This window comes from Ailuropoda melanoleuca, chromosome 6 (assembly GCF_002007445.2).
Source record: "Ailuropoda melanoleuca isolate Jingjing chromosome 6, ASM200744v2, whole genome shotgun sequence".
NCBI classification, from domain to species: Eukaryota; Metazoa; Chordata; class Mammalia; order Carnivora; family Ursidae; genus Ailuropoda; species Ailuropoda melanoleuca.
The window spans coordinates 85591419-85610007 of record NC_048223.1 but is presented as its reverse complement, the minus strand read 5'-3'; the positions used below and the strand labels follow the sequence as shown (position 1 = coordinate 85610007).

The 18589-nt window shown below is 51.6% G+C and overlaps 1 protein-coding gene across 3 annotated transcripts; it reads right to left on the bottom strand.

Annotated features, from left to right (window-relative positions):
* Positions 1-6046: 6046 nt before the first annotated feature.
* RGR (retinal G protein coupled receptor) lies at positions 6047-16944 on the bottom strand. 3 transcript variants are annotated; one of them, XM_034661780.1, is made up of 7 exons: positions 16858-16944; positions 15063-15219; positions 13813-13946; positions 10908-11061; positions 9353-9470; positions 7122-7235; positions 6047-6682 (listed from the first exon to the last, which is right to left on the bottom strand). In XM_034661780.1, the coding sequence occupies exons 1-7, from the start codon at positions 16934-16936 to the stop codon at positions 6551-6553; spliced, it is 888 nt and encodes a 295-aa protein (XP_034517671.1). In that variant the 5' UTR covers positions 16937-16944; the 3' UTR covers positions 6047-6550. The 3 variants fall into 3 exon arrangements, with proteins under 3 accessions (XP_034517671.1, XP_002915435.1, XP_034517672.1); XM_002915389.4 differs by having other exon boundaries at positions 13813-13934; XM_034661781.1 differs by lacking the exon at positions 7122-7235 and having other exon boundaries at positions 13813-13934.
* Between the last annotated feature and the right edge of the window lie 1645 nt (positions 16945-18589).

Sequence of the window (18589 nt, the reverse complement as noted above, 5' to 3'; positions counted from 1 at the left end):
CTATATGTTATATAGGAATATGTACACATATCTGCATGTATTATATATTAATATGTGCATGTGCATGTATATTAATATGCAAATGAATGCATGTTATATATGCAAAGGTGCATATATATCTGCATGTGTGTGTATATTATAGATGCATATGTGTGCATAGATATTAATATATATAATGTGCATGTATTAATATATCAATATGCATATGCATGTGTTATATATGTATATGTGTGCATATATTATATGTTATATGTGCATATAAAACAGCAGAGAATGGCCTCAGAGATGACTCAGTAAATCTCAGCTGAATCACTCTTTGTAAAATGGAAGTCCGTAACACCCACCCGGCCATCAGTGGTTCTTAATCCTGGTTTGCATATTAGGATCACCTGGGAGCTTTTAAAAGTCTCAAGCTCAGCCAGCTCTTCAGACCAATTACATCATCGTCTCTGTGGGAAGGACCAATACATCAGTAGTCTGTAAAGCTCCACCATGCTTCTCGAGCTCTAAGTGCACACAAATTACCCAGTGGGGGGTTGTTAAAAGCTCATTCCAATTTGAGAGGTCTGGGGTGGAGCCCGAGAGTCTATATTTCTAACAAGCACTTGGGCGAAACTGTTGCTTCTGGTCCAGAGACCACACTCTGAATCACCAAGCCCCAGATAATTCAAATGTGCAGACCAGTGCGACAACTGTTTCTAAAGGTGTGCAGGAAATTAAATGAGGTGGTAGATGTGATGCATGTTGCATATAGTTATCCCTCAACCCTCATAACTTTCCTATAGACCCTTTTCTTGAGTGACTAATAAGAAAAATCAGGGGATAGCAAGGAATAGCTGATAAGATCCCTGGTGGAGGAAATTGAATATTGTCGAAGACCCACTCTGTGCCATGTGCTTTAAGTTATGCCACCCAGGGAGTCCATTTGGGTGGGCATGGAACAAATTCAGAGATAAGAACCTCGCTCCAACTTGGTCACATACTGCATAAAAGGCAAATCCTGGATTCATGCCTTGGTGTCTCCAATGCCCACACTTAAGTGCTTTCCAAGCTGCCATGCTGCCTCTTCCCGAGCAGAGTGAAGGACTTGCGTGTATTTCCACAGCTGCAGAAGGAGGGGCAGCTGGGCTGAGGGCGCCTTGCAGGGAGACAATGGAGCCCATTGTAGGAGCAGCTGGACGGATGGAGGAAAGAACAGGTGTGTGGTGTCAGGCCCAGAGAACAGCTTACAACGGGAACAGCAAGTTACCACAACCAAGAGGAGAGGAAAGATTTAGGGATTATGGTTTTGGCCTTCACCCAAGGCTTTTCCAGCACTCGTGGCCTTAGAAACATTACCATCACCAAATGCCATTTACTGCATATTTGTTGAGGCTCAGGCTGCTTCTCTGAGTGTAGTTCTCGGAATGCCCTCCTAACCAAATCCCATGTGCAGGCAGACTTTGGAGATTTATATTTGGTAGACTTCCAGTAACTGTTCTGTCGGAAAAGTGAAGGGGAACTCTTAGGGCCATCTGGGCGTTCTCTGACCAAGGGGCATGCAATTTCTGTTCCCTTTAAGGAGAGATGGGGAATCACATCATCAACTGAGGTAGAAAATAGCTAGACAGCAGGCTTCTGTACTAAGAGCAGAAAAGAAACCTTGCCTGAAATCCTGCAGGAATCAAGAATTCACCCAAAGGGCCTCACCAGGGAACTCCCAAGCTCTTCGGAAAGGTACCGCCGGGGCAGGTGCTCAGGATGAATTTATCATTGAGTTCGCACTGCCACCTTGTGGTAGAAGCTAAGCCCTGCGTGGTCCTAACCTGCCAAGTATTTATGCGTATCAGATCTTTGCTTTTTTTCCCCCTCATTTTCTTTTCATTTAGCTTATATGACAGGACAGAGAGTAATGATATTCACTGAGAGAGGGAAAATAATACTGGAGGCAGTTTGATGGGAGAGAGAGTGAGCTTGTATTTGAGCAAATTGAACCACAAGTGTCTCTAACAGGGAAACAACAGAAATCCTATCAATTTCATGGCAAGGAGAAAGATATAAATAAATTAGGCCTGTTACCTTCTGTTGAATTTATTTCTCTATGTGGAAAATCTGCAAAAATCCCCTTACTTTTAAGCAAAAATATAGGCGTAGTTTAGCATGATTAATTTATATTTCCTTTTTTTCCTCTTTCTTTCTTTCTTTCTTTCTTTCTTTCTTTCTTTCTTTCTTTCTTTTCTTTCTTCTTTCTTTCTTTCTTTCTTTCTTTCTTTCTTTCTTTCTTTCTTTCTTTCTTTCTTTCTTTCTTTCTTTCTTTCTTTCTCTTTCTTTCTTTCTTTCTTCATCTCAGGCACACAGTCCCTTCCCTCCACAGAAAAATTGTTCCAGTGGGGATTTGGGGGCGGGGAGGCTAGGGATTGTACATTCCTATACCTCAGAGATAACTTGCTATTTTGTTTGTGACTGTAATTCAAGTCCATTTGTCAATAGGCGGAGCCATCTTTCCAGCAAGAAGATGGGGGTGGGGTGGGGGATATTATTCTACTGTACTTTTACTCTTCACAAAAATAAACTTTGAAACAAATGGATTTGAGAATGGTAGGTGATCTTAGAAGACAAATTTTGTGCCTTTTAAATTGGGTTTCATACAGTTCTAGGCTCTGCAGAGGTGAGATTGGGTGGGTACTCTGGGTACTCTGGGTGCCGGTGAGCAGGTGGCAACAGCCCATCCCTTCTGCTGAGCTTTGGTGTAACATTGTATTAGCCTGCTCTGGCTGCTATAACAAAATACCACTGCTGGGTGACTTAAACAACAGACATTCATTGGCTCATAGCTCTGGAGATAGAAATCCAAGATCAAGGTGGCATCAGGGTTCATGTCTGATGAGAGCTCTCCCCTTGGCTAGCAGACATTGTCTTCTCACTGTGTCCTCACGTGGCCTTTCCTTGGGGCATATGCACAGGGGAGAAAGGACAGAGAGAGGGAACTCTCTGGTATCTCTTCTTACAAAGAGATTAGTCCATTAGATCAGGGCCCCACCCTGATGACCTCATTTCATCTTGATCATTTCTGTAAAGACTCTATCTCTAAACATAGTCACATTGGGGGTTAGGGCGTCAACATGTGAATTTTAGGAGGGGACGAAACCATACAATCTCTAACATACATCTTGTTTGAAAAAGACTTAGACTTTTCATAGAGTCTGAAAACCTCATGTCTTTGTCTGAGCCTGTTCAGATTGAGAAGATAGAGAGGATGGGCCAGAGAGGGCTTGTGATTCACCCAGGCCCCCCAGTAAGAGGATGGCAAGGCTGGAGCCTCATCACCACACGTGAGGGCTGCACGGGGCTCTCCTCTCCTGTAGGTTACATTTTTAAATTAATGGAGACATACAGGTTAACAAGTCAAGCAACGAAAACTTAAGGGAAAATCCAGAATGGGGCTGAGATGCTCTGCACATTGAAAGTCAGTGGGGGACAATTCTGTTGAAACACGTGATTAAACCAAGCACACCGTGCAGCTCAGAGGGCTTGTTTAATTTACCTAGAATGAGGGAAAAGAATTTAGTTTTGACCTAAGACTTGCAGAGATTCTGAAGGAAACTTCTGGGTAATGTTGATAATGCTGATTACTATGTCTGACTCCATGTGTGTGGACACATCAGGACCCTAATCTCTACTTTTGACCTTCTTCACCAGATTAGCACAGTTTTTACTCACAAAAGCCAGGAAGAGATAAGGAAGCGTGCACTTTTTCTGAGAGACTGGAAAGGATCTCAGACCTGTCTCACGCCATCAGCACCGTGTCTGACACAGACACGGCATCTTTGCCACCATGCAGTCCAAGCAGGAGCTGGGGGAGAGCGTGATGGCAATAGAGATGGATGGTGTGGGCTGGGGACCAGGCTGGTGTGTCCCCCAAAGCCCGTTGTGTCTGTGTGTGGGGGGAGCAGGGCACTGTCTCTACTAGTGGCGCTGGGAGCCGCATACTCCCATGGAGGAAAGAGACCTGGGGTAGACTGCTTAGCAGGAGCCTGAGGGGGCAGGAGAGTGAGGAGGGAGGGGGGACACTCACCAAAATCAGTGAACAGAGGGGGCCAGGAAACAAACACTTCAAGGGGACAGAAGTAACTGCTTTCTTCATATGTTTTCCTGACTGTAGAATTGCCTGACGAATTCTATAGTGAACAGGGAGAAAATCAGCAGGCAGGATGAGGGCTGTGAATGGGCCTGGGTGGGGGCAGGGCAGAGCCGGGGGGGAGCCTCAGAAGGTTCCAGGGCTTTGGGGGTTGTGCTCTAATTTTTTTCAGGTGCTGACCGTCTTCTAGGGACTGGCTGATTCCTCTCCTGCCCGGTGCCTGTGCCACGGGCTTGCAGGGAGGTGGGCATCAGAAAGGACCCAGCTACCTCCTTTGTCCCTCTGGCCCAGGAGGTGAGCTGCTCCGTGGAAGGACAGGGTAGGATGCTGGAGGGTGGTGGCAAGGAGGGCAAGGAGGGCCTCTGCACACAGTGTCCACAAGGACTTGAGATCCTTAAAGTGCTTTGGGACACGGGCAGAGAAGCTCAAAGGTGACAAGACTCCCTAAACCCATTCCATGAGGGAGAGGTGGGGTGTGGGGAGAGACTTGGGGCTTCCCATGGGGCTTTGGTCATTCCCTGTGGGACGCTGCTTCAGGCCATGCCATCTCCTGCCAACCCAGTCCAGTGTGGAGATGCCCTGAGCCCACCTTTTCCCCTCTACACAGGTTTGGGGTGCAGGGCTGGAGCTATAGGCGTCCTTGACTGTGCCTGGCCAACCTGCATCCCTCCTCACCTCTTTGAGCACAGGCAAGGGCAGCATCTGTTTGGGGACACTGGCTACTCTTGCTGGGCATCCTCACCGTCTTCATCTCCCCCCCTTCTCTCTCTGAGTCTGGGGGTCACCTCCCTTCTCTTCTCATTGTGTTCCCTTTTTCCACCTTACGGGGTTAGTGTCTTTAATGGTGGAGTGAAGGGCAGGTCCCCAGTAAAGACAATTTAAGGACTTATGGACTGTGGGGGCAGGGTCAGTATCTCTGGGCTCTGGACACTATCACATCTGTGGTCACCCACTCAGCCGGTGTGCGAGCCCAGCTCAGGCCCCGGGACTTCCCCAATCAGTCCCACTGCAGGACTGAAGACAAGGACCCCGCCTGGTCCCTGGAGTGAGGCTGAGTGGCATCTTGTCTCCCCAGCACCCAGCTCAGGGCATGGTCTAGAAAACAGGGCTGTGGGAAGGCTGCTTCCCTTTCCATTCCTCTTGGTTTTGCCAAATGACTGTACCAGCCTCTGTTGAGTGCAGACTTGCGAGTTATGTTTAAGTGACCTGATTGACCGCATCTGCAAAGCCGAGCGGCAGAACCTGGTACACAGGGACCCCAGATGCTGTTCTTGTGACCACCCTATCCCCACCCCTCCGGGGACCTGTTTCTTCCCTGTTCCGAACCTGGGGGTCGAGCTTCCATCTTTCCTGCATCCGAGTGCCTGGGGCAGCCGGCTCTCTATCATCAGACCTTCTGCAGAGCCCACGACCTCCCTACCAACAACCTCCACTTCCCTCTGGGACAACGGGTCCCGCCCAGGTCTGTGACCTGCCACACCTTGTCCCCAAATGCTGACTCTGCTGGAGGTGCAGATGTGCATCTGGGAATGGGGACCCCATCACTCTCACAAACCCAGATGCCTACAGGCTCTGCAGGGAATATACAAGCCCCAGCTGATGGAAGGGGAGGAGCCCCGGGCAAAAGGCAGAGCTGCCTTGAGTTCTACAGACTGTCTCCATGGAGCCTCCTCCAGGCTGGGGCGGGGGGGGGGTGCTCATCGTCAGACATCTGGACTTTTAAATACATTATCTTGAGTTTTTAATGCTGGCAACTAAGCAGCATGCAGCCAGCTGTCTTTGACGGGCGGGTGCTGGTGGCTAACGGTCGGTGAGCACTGAATGTGCCAGGTGATGTTCTTGTCTCTTCTGCTTGGTGAAGTCACCATGTCTGTCACCACATCTCACAAGCTGGGAAACAGATGCACACACAGTCGCTTGCACCAGATCTCAATTTAATAAGTGGCATTGGAACACTGACAGCCTGGGTGGGCCCTGTGACAAGTAACTGGTAGTTTTCATGCCTTTCTATGTAAGACTCTGAGCCCTGACAGCTGTTTTAATGAGGTTCCGTGTGCATGGTGAGTACACATTACCTTGCTTAAACCTCACAGCTGCCCCGTGGAGGCCTTACATTATGGGTCAGGAAGCTCAGTTCCGAGAGAGCAACTTTCCCAAGGTCTCTCAGCCTCTGTTTGGAGGGCTGTGATGGCAACTCGTGTCTGTCTGGCTCCAAAGTCCCAGGTCCTCCCTTGCAGCCTGGGTGCTCTCTGAATCCCCCATGTCTGACCTAGGGCCAGGCCCAACAGGGCCATCCCGGGGGGTGGGGGTGAATGAGTGTCTGGAGCTTGGCTTCTGAGGCTGCTGGGCAGGACTCTGGGGCAGCCACCTAGCACGGGGCTTAGTCTAGGGTGTCAGAGGTGGGCCTGGGTCTCAGCAGCCCCCCGGCGAACCTCACCGGGCTCGGTCCAGCTCGCTTCTCTGCAGTGAGAGGCACTGCCAAATTCCCCTGTGGACCATCTCACTGCCCAGGGCATAGTTGATGGCATTGATCGTGGGCACTGTTTTGGCAATGAGGGCAGGCACCTGTTGGGACAGAAAGGTTCAGGGAAGAAGCCTCACAGCCTCGGTTCCTTTCCCTGATCCCACGTGGTGACCCTAGTCCCACCCCCACCGCCCCACCCCACAGCCACCAGTCATCTGTCCCGGGCTGGATTCTGCAACTCGCAAGGCCTCCTTGACCAGTTGTCAGATGATGTACAGAAACACACTCTGTCCTGGGCACCAGTCTCAGCCTTGGTCCCAGAGTGTGGCTGTCCCCGTCCTCTCACGTGAGGCCAAGGCAATGTCAAGCAGCAGCCCTGTGTGGCCCCCAAGACACGCAAACTCCCAGTGCAATATGAGCGTTCAAAGGAAGAGAGGAAGAGACTACCAGGAGACCCTAAAGCAGGAAAGAGAGATGGGGCAAGACAGAGAGATGCAGAGATGGAGAGACTTCTAACTCTGGTCCGGGAGGTGTCTGTACCATCTGCAGCCTGGGGGAGATGGAGCTCACATCCGCGACGGTTGTGTAGAGATACAGGAGGGCGTAGGGGCCCCAACCGAACAGCAGCGTCCTGGCTGGCAGAGTGGTGTTCACCTGCGGAGAGAGTGTCGAGGGAGGGAGGCACTGACTTGCTCTAGCTGGCTGCGACCCCACGCGCCGAGGGCCCAGGTGGGCACTCCGCAGAGTGGGGCAGCGTGACCCAGCTGTGGGAAGGGGCTAAGCCGGCGGACCTCGGGGCCAGACGGGCCTCTCGGGCGTGTCAGCTGTGTGACCCTAAACCTGTCATTGAAGCTTATTTGACCTCAGTTGTCTTGTTTGCAGAAATGGTTTGATAATGCTTCCCTTACCTGGACGCAGGGACTAGGGGCCGATTATGAGCTCCCTTCCTGGTCCCCTCTCTTTTTGAGGAACTCTGGGCTCCGTGAGTGTGGCTGGGTGAATGAGGCTCCCCAGGCTGAGCTGCCCTCACACCTCAGCCCCAGAACCAGCTCGCCATCAGCCATCAGCAGCTGCAGCCTCCTGGCGGGTCTACCTGTCCTGGGTTCTAAGCGGCTTGTAGAGAGCAGGCCTGTGCTGCCGCCTCTGGCCACAGAGTGGCGCACGACTTGCGATCTAACTTCAGGATGAACGCTGCTTCCCGCACCCGCTCAGATGTTAAAAGGCTAAAAAAATCAGTGCCTATTTTCTCTTTGACTCCGCCTCCCTTTAACAAAGAAGGTGACTTAAGTTGAAAGAGGCCACATTTTTTTCATGAAATAAAAATATGTTAGTTGGGAGACATTTATTCTCTCGAATTGCCCCTCCCTCATTCCAAAAAAGAAAAGAAAATGAATCATGGAACACTACGTCAAAAACTAACGATGTATTATTGTATGGTGACTAACATATCATAATAAAAAAAAAAAAAAAAGAAAGAAAGAAAGAAAAAAGAAAACAATGTGCTCTGCATGGACGGAGCGGCTCCGGGGCGGAGCTGAGGCCGGAGGAGCATTGAGCCCTCAGCTGAGACGGAAGCCTCTCTGCTCTGGACCGAGGTCCCTGGGCCCACCCGCAGCGACGTCTGCTAAAGCCATGGCAGCTGATGGTTTCAACTCAGGCCAGGGAGGGGGAGAAAAGAAAAACGGTGTGGCAGCCCTCTCTCCTGGCCGATTGAACTTCCAATAAATGTGGCGACTTTGAGCCACCCAGTGGTCGGGCAGGCTGCACGGAGGACAGCCCGGGGGCGGTGAGGGACAGGAGAGCCTGAGCCCAGAGCCACGATTCTGGTCCCTGCCCAGCCCTCGTCCTCCAGTTGACTCAGAGCAACCTGGATCTCCGGCTAAAATAGATATGCACAGTCCTTTTCCAATTTACAGGAAAAAAAAAAAAAATATATATATATATATATATATATATAATGTGGCAGATTAAGTGTTTCAACAAAGATTGAGTGTTTCTTTTCCACACTATGACCACTTGGGTCATGGAGTCCCAGACCCGGGTTTGATCCAACTCTGTTATTACTAGCTGCGGGGCTTGTAGCTAGTTACTTAACACTTACGGCCTCAATTTACTACCCTGTGGCAAAGTGATAACAAAACCTTCCTTCGAGAGTGGTAGTGAAGATGAAATGTCTTAATGCACAGAAAAGCAGTATGAGTATCTGATTTTTTTTTTTTTTTTGGAACTTTGGTGCTTGTTACAGCTCATTTGCTAGAGATTGTCCAGGTAGAAAACTGTGGAAAGGGGATATTAATGCAGAAATTCAGAAATGGCCAGGAGGGCTTATTTTGAAAGATTGTTTTTCTTGGATAAATGTGCTTGCAGGTGTGATTTTATGTTGTGGATAACAACAGTCCATGCCTGTGATTAAATTAAACATCTTAGAGCAATTTAAAAGGAGCATTTGAAAAGTACATCATTTTGTGCCAACCCACATATCCTTGGGAAGGATGAAATGTGACAGCATGGATGGGGTCCAGCAGGGTGCCCTGGCACTTGAGGTTATGGGGTCCGGTAAGTCTGAGCAGTCCTGACCCTTCCTCCCAGGTCTTGGCAATGCCTAGCAATGGGGAGGGTGCATTCCTGCCCTAACACCCCAAGCTCTGTGAATGCTGAATTTTTTCCTGGTCACTGAAAACACAGAAAACCCCTAACTACTGTCTCTCACATCATTCATGTTCCCTGAGAGGGACAGAGGGATTTCTTCTGCTCTGGGAGCTGGTCCTCACCTGGAGGTGGCCAGTCTTCCTGAGTTTCTGCTCCATGAGCCGATAGGATACGAGTGTGATGAAGAGAGGCAGGAAGAAGTTGAAAAAGGCCATGGTGAAGAGGAAGCTGGTGAAATTTCTGCAGGCAGAGCGGGCAGAGGAGTCAGGACCATCTCTCGGAGGGAGGTGGGGGAGATCAGCTGCCCTTGAAGGCTTCGCAGTCTTTGCTCTAGAGAGCCACACATGAGGAACTGCTCTCATCAGACAAAAGCTCTCAGTGTGGTCGCCCCCGGGTCCCATGCAGACTCCGCTTAGAGACGGGGAGCCACTAGGTCCTTCTTGAACTTGCCTTTAGGAGCCAGAGGGCGGAGATGAGGGAGAGTCCTCCTTGAACTCTCTGTGGGGCAGTTCAAGTGCCAGTCCTGCTTTCCGTATGTGCCCCAAGCATGGAGAATGGGACACTTCAGTTTGGGAAACATGTTTACCAAGTGGAAGGTAGGTCAGTGGACCAAGAGGAAGGATCATTCACAGGGATTTGAAAAGGGTCCGCAGATGACTAAGAGACTGGACACTGTGTCACTGAAGAAATCATCAAAAGGACCACAGGAGATCCTGGGGTCCCAGAGAGGGTCATGGGAAAGTGGGAGTGCTGACCAGGACCAGGTGGGAGTCACAGGAAGGCAGACTCCTATTCTGTGAAGGGAAGGCCATGTTACCTTGGTGCTGCCCAGTAGGGAGGGGTAGGAGGAAAGGCTGCCAGAGGACTGGACACTGGCTGGGAGGATACCTGTAGGGAGTGTCCTGGAAGGACACTCATACCAGACTTGGGTTCTCAAGCAGGTTTCACCTGGAAAGCCTGTCATCAGGGGCAGATGTGTCATGAGTGAACATGTAAAGCAGATGAAAGCAGCGTGGCTCGAGTAGAAGCAAGAGGGGGGCTGGAGCCCATGTGGGCCCTCCCCAAGATGCTCCCTAAAGGGTCTCTCTAAGCCCTGGTGTCCCCAGAGCCACATGGATGGGGCCGCACTAGACAAATGCTCCATGATGGTGGGGGCCATCATGCATCAGTCTTGTCTCTCTAGGGCTTGGCCCAGGGGTTGGCTCACAGCAGATGCTCAGGAAATGCAGGGAACTAAACTCTATGCCAGGGAGGTCCCTCCCAATGCAAAGACCTTAACGTTCTTTGACTGTCTTGAGCAAAGGACACAGCTCCCTTTAGAAACTGATCAAGTCAGAGCTGGGACAGCTGACTGTGCTGAAGATGGCAAAGGGGTCATGGGACTCAGCGACTGTTGTAACTGACACAGGCCAACAGCTCACCGGGTAGTACTCGTCTTGGGCACAACTTTATACCCCAGTTTGTGCATAACATGCCCAGTACCGGGCCAGCTTTCGGAATGGGTCTTCCCTAGTCCCACGTCAACTTGCAAGTGGGAATCAGGACCAAGGAGTTGAGATTGTCTGGCAAATGTTGACATTTCCCCCATTTGGATTCTCAGCTGTGACAGTGTTGTTATAAGAACTCAAAGCAAAGATTCCCAAGGAAGGGAGCCTTGAATTTGCTCCTTCCCCTCACCTGTCCACCCTGGAGTAGTCCAAGGTGCAGCACGTTCCCAGAGGCTCATAGTCATAGTGGCCCCAGCCCAGGAGGGGCAGTGCTGCCCAGAAGACAGAAGACAGCCACACACAGATCACCAAGGAGATGGCCGTGTTCCATGCCAGTTGGCGGCCTGCATGGGAGAGAGGAGGAGGAGGTCGAGAGGAGGTGCTAGCTAGGCAGAGTGCAGAAGAATGGACTTCATGGTCACACAGAATGTTCCTAAATCCTGGCTCTGATGCTACTAGCTTAGGGCCTCAGGCAAGTTAAAAGTTTCTCTGAGCCTCTATTTTCTCCTCCACGAAATGGGAATGATAACCCCTGTCTTAGAGGGCTGTTAGGAAGAATAAGAGAGATAGTGGGTGGTGAAGGCCTCCTAGTAGACACTCTATACTATCTTCTTTAGAGGACGGAGAAGCAGGGAGTAGCACAGAAATGGGTGTGCTCCCCCAAGCCAGCTAGGAAAGAAGCATGAGCAGTGGTTCAGGCGAGGGTCATAAGGGAGGGAAGCAGAAGTCTGGACTCTCCACTGTCCTTAGCTGTTGCTCAGACAGAAGTCACTGTCCCTGCTTCCAGGATGCCCTCTGAGGACTCTTGATTTGGGGTGCCATCTCAGTGCTGAGGGCAGGGGCTCGGTCCCAACAGCGTTTTTCATGTGACCAGTCCCGCTGACTTGACCTCCTCCATGCACCCTCGTCCCACGCCTCTCTCTGTAGCAGCCTCATCCAGCCCTTCCCATCCAGCGGTTCTCCTGGTCCCAGCTTCAGAATGCTTTTCCCTTGGGCCTCCCCTATCTATGGTCTATTTGTCATGTTCTTTTGTGGACAAGGCCCCAGGGCAGAGGGCAGGACTCCAAGTGGGGTTCGATCCGAAGAGAAGAGCAGATCTACACACTCCCTCATCCTGACAGTGCCTCCACTGACAACAACCCCGGATCCAGTTGGCTTAAATGTGTCCTCCTGCTATGGACTGAATGTTTAAGCCCCCACCAAACTCCTGTGTGGAAGCCCTCATCCCCGTGCAATGGTATTCCAGGGGAGAGCCTTTGAGAGGTAATGAGGTCATGAGGTTGGTGTTCCCTCAATGTGATCAGAGCCCTTATGTGAGAAGACGCAAGAGAGATGACCTCTCTTCTCCGTGTGATGACACAGCAGGAAGGCTGCTGTCTGCAAGCCAAGAAGTTGGCTCTCACCAGAACGCAGCCACGCTGGCAGCCTGATCTCAGAGTTCCAGGGTTGAGAAACTGCGAGAAATCCATTTCTGTTGTTTAAGCGTCCATCATATGGTATTTTGTTATGGCAGCCCAAACCGATGAAGACATCCCTCCCCCTAACTGTGGACACAATAATTAATATCTACCATGACCCATGTATTGCTTTTTGGCTTTGGAAATGGATGACCACGGTGACATGTCCAGGGTCACCCAGTAGGGAGTAGACAAGCTCACACTCCCTCCTTTCCCCTTCCCTGTTTTCATAATGCTCCCGGTGCTGTCCAGCCCAGGAAAGGCTTTGCTCTAGGGACCACGGAATAGGGATCAACTGCTCTATACTGAGGGAGAGAAGCGTGTTGCTGTCCGAGAAGGTGGGCAGTGTGTATGTGCATGTGTGTAAGTGTGTATGTGTGTATATGTGCGCACACAGTGGTCTGAGGGAGCTCCGGGGGCCAGACTGGGATAGGAGCAGCAGGATAGGAGCTCCGAGGTCAGATGGAGCAGGTGGGGCTAACCTGCCCCTAGAAATGATAGTCTTCGTTCTGATCATTTCTATCAACTTTTTGGCCTGGGGAGAGGTGTGCAACTTTGCCAAGGGCGGGGGGCTGTACATGTGGAGTGAGGGCAGATCTGCAAATTCCAAAGGGGCCATGCCCCGGGCTTCAGGCCATGCTGCCATGGCCACCACAGCAGCCTCCAAGCCAGGCAGAGCCACAGTTCAGGACGTGGGGCCCAGGAGACAAAGGGAGGGATTGCCTCAGGAGGCATCCAGGCCATGCCCGATCCCCCCTCTGCCTCTATTAGCTGGGTGACCCTGGGCAAGCGACTTAACTTCTCTGAGCCTCTGCTTCCCAGTCTGCAAGTTGGGGTTTGCGATAAGGGTTAGCAGAGTCACAGCTCCTCAAAGTATGTTCCCACGTCCCTGGTGGTGAGTGGGATTCTGGATGGCCGGTGGGTGAACATGCTTTTTTATTTTAATGTGCTCTAAAATTATAAGGACATTAAAGTTGTGATTTCAGAGATACTGCTTAGGATGAGACTAGAGCAGGTGTTTAAATTTTTTTCAAATGAATCACTTTAAAGAAAAACAGTCAAGTAAATAACAGAGCAGGTGGTACAGTGACATGGCCAATTATGAAGGTGGTATTTGACAATACGGCTTGGGAAATCTGGGGCTGGACTGGTCTTCATGAAGCCCTGTAATGGTGGAGGTCCCATGGAAGTATGAGAAGCAGGGTCACATGCCCACTACACACACACACACACACACACACACACACACACACACACACACACCGCCTCTCTGCCCCCCAAAGGGGCCTGTCTGCAAGGGCATTTTCTTATCCACGATCTCATTTGATTTCCAGAATAAAACTGGGAGGTGGCTTATAAAAATCCGCTCTTAGAGGAGACAGAGGTTCAGAGAGGACTCCTGACTTGCCTGAGGCTGTGCTGACATTGAGGCCACAGGCAGCCTTTCCAGCACGTGCCCTGATACCTTTCCTCTCCATTCTCCCCGCCTCCCTCCTTTCCTGAATGCCCACACCACATACTCATGGACACCCACGCCCATCCACACTCCCCTGGACTGGGAAACACACCAAGCAGACCTTTGTCCTGCTCACCTTCAGTGTGTAAATGTCCCTCCCCTCTGGGAGCACAAAGACTTACGCGTGCAATAGTGGTGATAGCGCCCCCAGGCGATGGCCGCGCTGCTGCAGATGCTGGCCAACGACGCGATAAAGCCCTGGAAACCATGAGCCTGGCAGCCATCAGAGCCATAGGGCCAGCGCCTGTGGGAGACACTGGGGCCAGTGACGCTTTCCCTCTGTCCCTGCCCTTCTCCCACACCTGCCCCTCAGGAGCTTGGAGGGCACCCTTCTGAAGGTTGGCCCAGCTCCCCAGAAGAGGGCTTCATTGTCTGTTTTTCCTACGAGGAAACAGGGGCCCCAGAGGTCAAGTCCCCTAGGAGAAAGGGTGGAGCCCGATGCAAACTCCCTGGGCTCAGTGTCTTTCGCTGCATCTCAGTAGGACGAAAGGGTCCCTCCGTGTGCTCAGAAGCCTCCAGCGAGGAACACCCTGGCAGGAAAGCCCGTGCCTTTATTCTATAGATAGGGAAACTGAGGCTCAGAGAAGAAAAGGCACTGAGCCAAGGTCAGACAGCAGATGAAGGCAAGGTCAGAGCGTAGACCCCAGGGCTCCCAGCTCTCAGCCCCATGGGTCAAGCAAGAATAAAAGCTTCCATTGCTCCCTCCCTGAACCCAGGAAAGGGCAGGAGGAGATCAAGGCAAGGAGTCCTCACGGGTTCTGACCCCCCAGACTGGTCAGCCCTGAGCATGCACACCCAGGTGGACTCCAGCCTCCATTTGAGTGCCTGGAACCAGAGCAGGAATGTTCTGTTCACTTAAGAAAACAATCTTGTAAACACCGGACATCATGTTGAAAGATCCTGGTTTGCATATTGTTTGCACCTGGTTTTAGACACTTGTTAAAATCCTATGGGCTTTTGCAAACACGTCTGTCGGGCTTCGTGGGTGCCATGCATCGTTTTCAGTTATTTCCACGTAATAATAAGTGAATACTTCCAGCCACATAGGAGTTAGGTAATAATATTCAACTTACAGGAGAAGCCAAGAGAAGAAACATGAAGCCAGGACTCGAATCTCGGCAGCCTGGTTGCAGGGCCTGCGCCCTTCGTCCCTACAGTCAGCCAGCTCTGCGGGTGGGGTTTGAGCAACTCCTGTGCTTCAGAAATCAGCTGTGGCTCTTCAGGGATAGTGTGGAATTTGGATTTAGCCATGTACTCCCTGCCCACCCTGTCCCCGACAGTTTTCTATAGGTGGGAAGAATGGCTCTGGCCTGGCTGCCCAGAGCCCAGAAGTCAGGCCCCTGAACTCAGGGAAGGGGTGGGAGGCTCGTACCGGAGGAGGCTGGATGTGGCTGCTACAAGGGCATTCAGGCTGATCCCAGTGTCCGCCAGAGCCAGGCTCAGCACCAGCAGGTGGGTGGGGGTCCGGAGCTCCGGGGTCTTGCAGAAAGAGAGGATGGTGAGACTATTGAGGCAGAGGCCAGCGAGAGCTGGAAAGAACGGGGAGGCTGGTGTCAGGGCTGGAGAGGCCGCCTAGGGTCAGAACCAGGGCCTGGGGTGGACGGAACCTCAGCAACCTGCCCCCTTTGCGCTCAGCAGCCTTGTCCGTGCAGCTCGTCAAACATTTCTGAGAAGGGCTGGCCCTCAGATACTACAGGCCGTAAGAGGCACACCCTGCCTCCTTCTTACTCAAAGCTAAGGAAGAAGCCAATAAGGTGCACCGCAGTTCACGCGGGGAGAGTCGCAGTCACTGACAGCTGCTGACACCTGTCACAGGGCGGGCACTGGGTTGAGCACCTTCTGTGGGTCCCCCCGCTCTGTCTTCCCCTGGATGCTGTCCTCCCCATGTGCAGCTGGGAAACAGGCTTAGAGAGACTAGTTGACTTGCCCTGAATGCACAGCTGGTGAGTGGCAGAGCTGGGACTCAGACTCACGTCTGTTTAATTCCAAAATGCCACTCTGAGAGGGAGAGCCTGGGAGGAGGGGTTGAGGTACGAGCTGGGGGCTGCCCGGACAGCAGGCAGTGAGGCGAGCGGGAGGGGGCAACCTCAGGCAGCAGGCAGACCAGACCTGGAGCTTTTGCTCGGTCAACCAAGCTGCTCCTTTTGCTCTCTGAACCCTGGCTTCCCCATCGAAAGGGAGGAATGGGGAAGGATCCTGCCTTCAAAACTCCAAGTGTTTACTAGGAGGACAGGGTGTGGAAGAGCCTTCTAGAAAAGGGGTGCAGCATGTGCAGAGACTTAAAGTGGTAAAATTTCAATCATGTTTGAGGACTGAGGGGTTGCTGGAAGGTGAAGCTCCTAGAAGAGAGGAAAATGGTCAGGGCCGCCACACGATGGTGTCTGGGGCCTTTGGGACCAGCCTAGTGGCTGCCACTCCTTTCTCACTGTGCATTCTCGTTGGGGGAGGAAATGGGCTGCTGATTTCTCTGGATCATCTGTGAACAAGGGCTGCATTCCCGATTAACCTAGTCCTGAGCTGACTCAACTCCAGGGTCTCAAGTCCCAACTCTGGCCTCAGGGAGCATCTTAGGGATTCTGGGCTGAGGCAGGCACCTCAGGGAGTCAGACAGCCCCTGTAATGGAAATGCATAGGGCTGGGGAATGGACATGGTGGGAGCAATGTGGAGCTGGAGCAGATGGGGGCAAATGAAGTTAAATCCTGAGTGTTTATCGAGGTTAGCACTTAGCACCCATGACCCCTTCTAACCTTCACCACCACCCACTCGGGGTCTGAGAAACTGGCTGACTGTTATAGTCACACGGAGAGCAGGTGACAGAGCTGTTTGTCTCCAGAGCTGATCAGAGGCCTGAACTTATATGAGATTCTCAGCAGGATTTCCAGGGTATAGATGAAACTTTCTCCCAGCTGGAGGGACATGGAAAGGCCTGAACCTGGTCCTTGGTCATGTTCTGGGCAGGTGTCCTTCGCTCCCCGGACCTTGCCTGGCTTCTCTCTCTTGGCTCCCAGCCTGTAGCCTGCATCCAACAGGTACACCCATCAGAAGCCCCATGGGTATAGGCACAGAGGAGTAGGGTTTGGGGACCTCTTCTTGTCAGCTCCATAGCTGTGGCCTGGATCTGGGAGGCCACTGGGTCCCTCCTCCACCCAGGCCCTTCCTGGCTCACCTTCTACCAGCAGCACCGTCCCCACAGCCAACACCTCCAGCTCCCCAAAGCCGGTGGGCAGGGACCCAGATCCTGCCATGCTGGGCCCTTCTTCCTGCCAGCCTGACTCTTCTCTGGCTCTCTAAGCCAGGCCCCACCTTTTAAAGGGCCATTCCACATGCTGGCGCATGCAGGTGATTATGCTAGACCTTGGGCTCCTCCTTGCTGCCCCCTGCCCTAAATTGTGCTTTTGGCCCAAGTAGAAGGAACCCATTCACCAGTTGGACAGTGCAGCCTTTGTGAAGCTGGAATGTAACCCTTTCTCATTCATTTCAGCCCAATTGGACAGGATTAAGTTCCCAGAATCCAAACGGTGTGTGGCTGAGAGCCAAATTAGAAAAGAGTTGCATAACCAAGGACGAGGTAGGGAGCAGAAAGAAGGATTTGAGCGGCAGCTGTGCCTGAGAATTGGTTAGGAGCCAGGCCCTTCCATGTGCGTCCTCACGGGCTAGGGGGAAAGGATGATAATTGGCAAGCCAGCCGTTGTCATAGAAAGAATCCCAGCTGGGACCGAGTCGGAGTTTGTGATTTGGAACTTGCCTTTAACCAGCTATGTGCACTGGGGTGGGACCCTTGGGGTCTTCTCAGTTCCCTCCTTTGCAAGGTAAACAAACATCTTTTCCCACAGCTTGCATAAGTCTTGGTTAGAAGAATAGGTCATGGATCTGGCCTCTAGGGCTGCAGCTCCCAACTCCCACGGGGCATTTACGCTACGCAAGCATAAAAGTCTCCCAAGGCATGAGCTTGAAACAGAGGGGCTGCTGTCCTAGTGGTCCCTCGCCCCGCTAAGAGCCTTGGCTCCTACAAATGAGAAGTAACGCATTGGCCGATGGTGAAATTTACATCCAGAAACACTGACCTAGAGTGATTTCACTCAATTTCAGATAAAGAAGCCAAGGCCCGGAGTTCTATCAGCAATAGAGCTACAGTTTCGGCCCCGCTAAGAGCCAGGCACTGGGCTAATCGATCTGAGGATGATTCCTACAGCAACTCCATGATTTAGAGACCACCAGCCTTTGCATTTCCTGTGAGGAAGCAGGCTCAAACAGTTAAGAATTCACACAGTGATTTGTGAATGAATCTGAAACAAAAGCATGATCTCCTGTCCCCAGACTCCGGGTCAAGCAGCTCATTCTATTCCATAAATGTTCACTTTCCGTGCTTTTCCCGCTGTGGGTCCCCACTTAATCAAGCCTAACCATGCCACAGGGCTGAGCTGATGGCCCACATCCTCCTGGAAACTTGTTAACCCAGTTACCCCTTTTACCTAATTTCTATCTTGCATTACTGGTTCATACCTATGTCAGGATTTTTTCATGCCTACAAGATCACGGAAGACTTCAAGGGACAAGGGAAAGCAGGACAGGGCCAGGAATCTAGGGTAGAGCTCAGTTAGGCCAAAGAGAGATGGGAAGACATCCCCAACATAAGGCAGAAAAGGCAGAGATGGGAATAGTAAGGGCTGCCCTTTTTGGTTTGGAGAGGAGGACGGGCAGGTGGGAAACATTGAGAAAATCATATTGGGTGGATTGGAAGAGAGGAAGAGAGGGAAACCAACATTTCCTGGAAGCCAAGATTGTCAAAACAGGCCTGGGACATTATGCTTGCGCTGGGGCCTGGGTATCTGCTTGGTCACACTTCTTTGGTCTAGGCTTTCCTAGGCCTTTAGGTGTGAGGGACTGGGGAATCTTTT